Source organism: Crinia signifera, chromosome 2 (genome assembly GCF_055691185.1).
Source record: "Crinia signifera chromosome 2, ASM5569118v1, whole genome shotgun sequence".
NCBI lineage: Eukaryota > Metazoa > Chordata > Amphibia > Anura > Myobatrachidae > Crinia > Crinia signifera.
Genome location: NC_139218.1, coordinates 392,749,989 through 392,757,606, shown reverse-complemented (window position 1 = coordinate 392,757,606; position 7,618 = coordinate 392,749,989). Strand labels below are relative to the sequence as shown.

The 7,618-nt window shown below is 50.1% G+C and overlaps 1 protein-coding gene across 1 annotated transcript; it reads right to left on the bottom strand.

Moving 5' to 3' along the window:
* Positions 1-1,672: 1,672 nt before the first annotated feature.
* On the bottom strand, positions 1,673-3,651 carry LOC146058241 (E3 ubiquitin/ISG15 ligase TRIM25-like). Its single transcript, XM_083170433.1, has one exon. The coding sequence runs from the start codon at positions 3,648-3,650 to the stop codon at positions 1,980-1,982; it is 1,671 nt and encodes a 556-aa protein (XP_083026559.1). The 5' UTR covers position 3,651; the 3' UTR covers positions 1,673-1,979.
* Between the last annotated feature and the right edge of the window lie 3,967 nt (positions 3,652-7,618).

The following is a 7,618-nucleotide window of genomic DNA, read 5'->3' as shown; positions in this document are numbered from 1 at the left end:
ATACCAACTTCCCTCTCAAAACTTCTACATGTACCTTCAAGCCAGACACTACATCCAATCGCTTCCTAAGCCGAATAATTCGGATAACACGGCATGCCTTTTCCAATCCCTCCTCAAACTCATTCCCTCTGTTCCATACAGACTCAGTTCCCTATATATACCATTAATATCCCTAACAGCGTCCTCCAGTTGGTCTACAACCTTACAGAAATGGTCCACAGATACCCCCAGCATCTCATTGTTACCTGACCTTCTGTCCCAATACGACACTACCCTTAAATACCTACACTCCTCTTATTTACAAGAAGTCCATATCAGAACGATCCACAGGGCATATATCTCCCCTGCTCAGAGGAAACACATGACAAATGCAGAGACAGGTGCCTGTGTCAAATGCATGCTTTCGCACGCAGATTTCTTTCACTGCATCTGGGGTTGTGGGAAGATACGGAAATTCTGGAACAAAGTCACTCAATTTATTAACTCCATGCTCTCCCTTCACCTGACCCCAGATCCACTAGCATGCATCTGTGGGAACTTCAAAAATTGGAACTTAGGCCCTGACAAACAGAATAAACAATATAAAATTCGACTTCTGGCCACGATAATCACAGTTGCCAAGAAAACCATCCTTATACATTGGACTACCCGGTCGGCCCCCTCCCTTACAGAGGTCAAACAGAAATTAATCCAAATCCTATATTGCGATAGACGCTCTACGATCCCAGATGTGGAGGCAGGTGTAGAGAAATTCTATAAAAAATGGGAGCACTTTATTAATACCCTTGACACCCAATCTCAAGATCACATCATGAGACTGTTTGAAAATACCTCCTGGAGCTTGCTGCGTCGGATAGCGACTGGTAATTGACATTCCTGACAGATTAATCATGATATGTTTCATTTGTACTTTACTCCGGTTACACCAGAATTACTGACCTGGATCTTTCACTATATATCCCCCCTATACTGCCTCCCGTATGTTTGTTCCCCCCTCTCCCTTGTCTGTCCGTCTTCCCCTTATTCAGCTCTTATATTTTCAGATAGTAGTTTTATTTATGTTATCTCTATTTTTTTTTTTTTCTGTATTAGATATAATTATATCTTGCAGGATCTCCACTCTACTAGTCCTATTGAGCTACAGTAAAGCTATTTGTATATGACACTGTCAAATAGGACTGTTGTGTATACTGTATTGATACCATGATTCTGTCATGTTCCGCTTAATTTTCATCGGTCATCTGCTTGACATTTATTTCTTTATTCTGTATTGAAAACCCAATAAAATATGTTTAAAAAAAAAAAAAAAAAAAACATATAATACAGTATAAATCTAAGTGTATCTTAACTGCCGGCAAAGACCCCACACCAGAATACAGGCGCAGGCCTGGTGGGACATGGGGCTGCGGTATATACAGGGAGCGCTATATAATCACCACTATTAATATAACATTTTACCGTACTGCAGGGTTGCCGACCCTCCCGGAATTTGCGGGAGTCTCCCGAAAATGGGGTCCTTCCTCCCGGCCCCCGGAAGGGTGGGCAACCCTCCCGGAATCAGGGGGACCCCCACTGAGCCCCCCGATCGCGGCATTTATATGCCGCAATCCGCGGGTCTCAGGGGAGGGGGCGGAGCTAAAACGGCACAATCGTGACGTTTTAGCCCCGCCCCCTCCATGGATAACAGTTATTTCGGCTATTTGTCGTAATGGGGGCGGGGTTTAATGACGTCACAGTTAAGCCCCGCCCCCAAAACGCGTAATGCAAGATTCCTCTCCGGGCTTCTCCCGGAGAGGATTTTTTTAAAGTCGGCAACCCTGCTGTACTGTATATAATGACAGTATCTAGCACACCAATACTGGAACATCTCCAGGCACATTGGTCACACAGGGGGAGCGGCTAAGCCATAAGCCATGTGCTGAATGTTCCCCCAATCAGATTCTCCTTCCTGTGATGTCACCAGTCTCTGGGTAGATTTCCTATGGTAATGTCTCCCAGCTCCTGACTCCCCCACATATAGTTACAAACCCTCTCAGTACCCATAATGCAGCATGGAGGGGCTCAGTGATGGTGGTGGTGTAGGTGTGTAAGTGTCTGATGGGATCACACAGAGAATAAAAGGACATCAGTCCTGCCTCATAATCCAGGTATATCCTCACTCTGTCACAGGGGATATTACCAGGTAACCGGATCTCTGTCCTGTCATGTATCACTGCGTGCCCACTGTTACCCCTACACAGACACCAGGACTTGTTATTATATCCAATGTGTGACTGCTGTCCTCTCCTGTCTATACTGGGATAACACATCCCCACCGCCCACCTCACTGACTTACTGACATCCACCTCCCAGTAATGTCGCCCTGAGGAGAATCTCCTGGTGCTGATTACCTGATAATACTGAAATCTCTCTGGTGTTACTGGGTGTCTCTGGTATTGTGACCATGATGCAGATTTCCTGTCACCTGATATCTGTATATAATCACCAGCTGTGGCTGCATCCAGTAATAGGTCTGTAGGTTCCTGCACATAGATCCCTGTATTTATCCCTGTTACTATATCAGACTCTGTATCACCAGCTGTGGCTACATCCAGTAATAGGTCTGTAGCTTCCTGCACATAGATCCCTGTATTTATCCCTGTTATTATATCAGATAATGTGTGTAATGTCCGGGAGATGAGTCCCACATCCAGACCTCCTGCACCACGGACCTGGTTATCATGTCTCTCTGTGTCCTCAGTGTCACACAAGTCCCCTGTGTCCGGTTCCTGTAAGACAATCACTGGGTCAGACATGTTACACAGCTCCTCAATGTGACGCATCTTCCCGGACAGCTCGTCCTTCTTTATTTCCAGATGCTGGATCAGATCAGAGACTGAGAGTGAAACGCGCTGTTCCTGCCTGGAGATCTCACTTAGGACTCTCTTCTCCAGGTCTTTCAGCTGTCTCCTGATGTCTCTAAACAGGGCAGTGACTGTCTCTGTGACACCCGCTGCTTTTCCCTGATCCTCTCTCCTGCGCTCCTGCAGTCTCTGCACTCTATTCTCAGTCTCCGCTCTCTTCCTGGTCAGTTTCTGCAGAACATCTCTCAGCTTCTCCTTCTTCTTCTCTGAGGCCTCATCCAATGACTCCACCTGATGTCCTCTGTGTTCCCCAATCAGACAGCAGGACACACAGATACAGGCAGCATCCTTAGTGCAGTAATACTCCAGGACCTTCTTATGGACGGAGCATTTCCTGTTCCCCAGGGCAGTGGTGGGGTCACATAAGACGTGTTCTGCTGCCTTGCTGTGTACTCTCAGGTGATTATCACACAGATGAGCCTCACACAGCAGACAGGACTTAGCAGCAGGTACAGGAGAGTGAATACAGTGAGTGCAGCAGATCCCGGTCTCCTCCTGATCTGGCCGAGCAGACAGGAACCTCCCCACTATGTTACACAGCGTTATGTTCCGTATCAGTGCAGGACGCTCTTGACACTCTGCTCTGCACTCAGGGCAGCTATAAACTCCAGCCCCCTCCTGTGTATCCAGCACATGATCAATACAGACCCGGCAGAAGTTGTGGCCACATCTCAGGGTTACAGGATCTGTATAAATGCTCAGGCAGATGGAACAGTCCAGCTCCTGTCTCAGATCAGCAGACGCCATCGCTGGCAGCATAAGAGGGAAATGAAAGTGAAAGTTTCTGAAACTAGTGAGATCACATTCTGTACACAGGGCGAGGCTGAGCTGTCACATTCTGTACACAGGGCGAGGCTGAGATGACACTCAGATACCAGGGAATCGGTACATCTGTCAGAATGAACTTAGGTCTACAGTCATTAGGTCGACCCCATTAGGTCGACTGGCTGGAAGGTCGACCTGATTTAAGGTCGACAGGGGCCAACATGACTTAAGGTTGAATTTGCATAAAGGTCGACATGAGGAAGGTCGACTGGTCAATGATTGGCAATGAGAATCGGACCCTCGCTTCGCTCGCAATGCATCGGGCACGGTGGCTCGCTTCGCTCGCCACAGCTTTAATAACCTCCTCCATGCCCTAGTGGATGGTAGGGCATGAAATACCGCCTGTCGGCACATGTCGGCTCAAAAAAACAGTGAAAAATCTCGTGTCGACCTTATGACCAGTCGACCTTCCTCATGTCGACCTTTATGCAAATTCGACCTTAAGTCATGTCGACCTTGGCCCATGTCGACCTTAAGTCAGGTCGACCTTCCTGCCAGTCAACCTAGTGGGGTCGACCTAATGACTGTAGACCTAAGTTCATTCTAATAGATGACCGCTTCCGATACCAGTGGGGTCACATTCTGCACAGTGCCAGACACCCTCTGCCTCCCCATGCTGCCCAGGAACCTACTCCACATCCACCAGGTGAGCGCCCCCCGCACCCGGGATTCGCGGCAAAACACACACCACCCCGTCCCCCTCCCGCGATTCACGGCACCCCGACCCCCCGTGACCCCCCCTCCCGCGATTCGCAGCAAAACACAACCCCCGCCCCCCCTCCCACGATTCGCGAAACCCCCCTCCCGCGATTCACGGCACCCCCCCGCGACCCCCCCTCCCTCAATTCGCGGCAACCCCGCCCCCGTGACCCCCCTCCCGCGATTCACGGCACCCACCCCCCCACGACCCCCCCCTCCCGTGATTCGCCGACACCCCCACCCCCCCCCCCCCCCCCCCCGCGCGATTCATGGCAACCCCAGGATTAAATGGCACATGCAAAACACTGACACGGCTATGGTCGACAATGAAAAAGGTTGACATGAGTTTTTGAAGCTTTATTTTTCAATTTTTGAATGTTTTCATATTCATTCTCATCGACATGGACACCAATGAAGTGCCACACTTATGTCAACATTTACATGTGTTGACCTTTCTATGTTGATTTTTTTCTTTTGGCGATTCGTGGCACCCCCCCCCCCCCCCACGACCCCCCCTCCAGTGATTCTCCCCCCCCCCCACTCAGATACCAGTGGGGTCACATTCTGCACACAGGGCGAGGCTGAGCTGTCACTCAGATACCAGTGGGGTCACATTCTGTACACAGGGGGAGGGGGAGCTGTCACTCAGATTATAGCTACAGGCTCAGTTACACTTATACCAAGTTTACACCAGAATCCCGGGTAGGACCCAGGAAATTGATCACAGGAAATTGCCAGGGCGTGCCCTGCCTCAGACCCTATTTACACATTTGTTTTCATATTCATTCTCATGTGTCGACATGGACACCAATGAAGTGCCACGCTTATGTCAACATTTACATGTGTTGACCTTTCTGTGTTGATTCTTTCTTGTGGCGATTCGCGGCACCCCCCCTCCAGTGATTCCCCCCCCCCCTGCGACCCCCCCCCTCCCACGATTCGCAGCACCCCCACCGCGATCCCCCTCCCGCGATTCGCGGCACCCACCCCCACCCCGTGACCCCCCTCCCGCAATTTTCAGCAGCCCCCCCCCCCCGCGACCTCCCATGATTCGCGGCAACCCCCGCCCCGGGACCCCCCTCCCGCGATTTGCGGCAAAACCCCCCCCCCCCCCATATGCCCACACACCCCTATCACTACCCAGCTTCCTGCTCTCATGCACCCTAACTCCCACCCAGTAGGAGGAGACACTGACTCAGGGCCACCATCCTGTACTCCTGTGCTGCCACGCTGGACCCTCACCCAATGGCAGAAGCTGCACAGTGTCCCCCATCCTCCTCTTTAGTCCCCCTTATGCCCACACACCCCTATCACTACCCAGCCTCCTGTTTTCCTGTGTTGTGACCTCCGCCAGTGGGGGGCCGCTGACTCAAAACACCCTACTATACTATTGCCCACACACACACACCTAAACAACCGCTTTTTAATTAAACAAAACAATACACACCCCCTTCCAAATCATATGCTCTCTATTTAACACATTTCACCTATAACTCAAGTTGCATTACAGGGCATTTTTCATACAATTGTAACCATATGTCTCACAATAAGCGCAGCCCCTTACGACGGTGTGAAGAGCGTCCGTAGGGCGCGATGAATCACCTAGTGTAATATATATATATTTGTATTTCATACTTGACGACTTCTGTGCTGCCCTCTCCGGGAGAGGGCAGCCAGCTCACTGGAGTAGGGGCGTGGCCATCACCGGGAGGGGCGGTCCGGGGGCGGAGCAATGGATGGGCTGCTCTAGTGGGACTGCGGCTATAGCAAACGCGTCATTTTAGCCCTGCCCCTGGCAGTGCAATGTCGGTATTTCAGTCATTGCAGGGGGCGGGGCTAAAATGACGCGATCGCGTCATTTAAACCGCGGACCACCCCCCCCCCCTGCTGGGAGGGGGGTCCCGGGTGATGGATGGAAATGCGGGACACAATGACATGTCTGGACGTTCCTGGGCGTTCTGTCCTCTATGTGACACAATGACATGTCTGGACGTTCTGTCCTCTATGTGACACAATGACATGTCTGGACGTTCTGTCCTCTATGTGACACAATGACATGTCTGGACATTCTGTCCTCTATGTGACACAATGACATGTCTGGACGTTCTGTCCTCTATGTAACACAATGACATGTCTGGACGTTCCGTCCTCTATGTGACACAATGACATGTCTGGACGTTCTGTCCTCTATGTGACACAATGACATGTCTGGACATTCTGTCCTCTATGTGACACAATGACATGTCTGGACGTTCCGTCCTCTATGTAACACAATGACATGTCTGGACGTTCTGTCCTCTATGTGACACAATGACATGTCTGGATGTTCTGTCTTCTATGTGACACAATGACATGTCTGGGCGTTCCGTCCTCTATGTAACACAATGACATGTCTGGACGTTCTGTCCTCTATGTGACACAATGACATGTCTGGACGTTCTGTCCTCTATGTGACACAATGACATGTCTGGACATTCTGTCCTCTATGTGACACAATGACATGTCTGGGCGTTCCGTCCTCTATGTAACACAATGACATGTCTGGATGTTCCGTCCTCTATGTAGCACAATGACATGTCTGGACGTTCTGTCCTCTATGTGACACAATGACATGTCTGGGCGTTCTGTCCTCTATGTGACACAATTACATGTCTGGGTGTTCCGTCCTCTATGTGACACAATGACGTGTCTGGGCGTTCTGTCCTCTATGTGACACAATGACATGTCTGGGCGTTCTGTCCTCTATGTGACACAATGACATGTCTGGGCGTTCTGTCCTCTATGTGACACAATGACATGTCTGGGCGTTCTGTCCTCTATGTGACACAATGACATGTCTGGGCGTTCCGTCCTCTATGTGACACAATGACATGTCTGGACGTTCTGTCCTCTATGTGACACAATGACATGTCTGGACGTTCTGTCCTCTATGTGACACAATGACATGTCTGGACGTTCTGTCCTCTATGTGACACAATGACATGTCTGGACGTTCTGTCCTCTATGTAACACAATGACATGTCTGGACGTTCTGTCCTCTATGTGACACAATGACATGTCTGGACGTTCTGTCCTCTATGTGACACAATGACATGTCTGGACGTTCTGTCCTCTATGTGACACAATGACATGTCTGGACGTTCTGTCCTCTATGTGACACAATGACATGTCTGGGCGTTCTGTCCTCTATG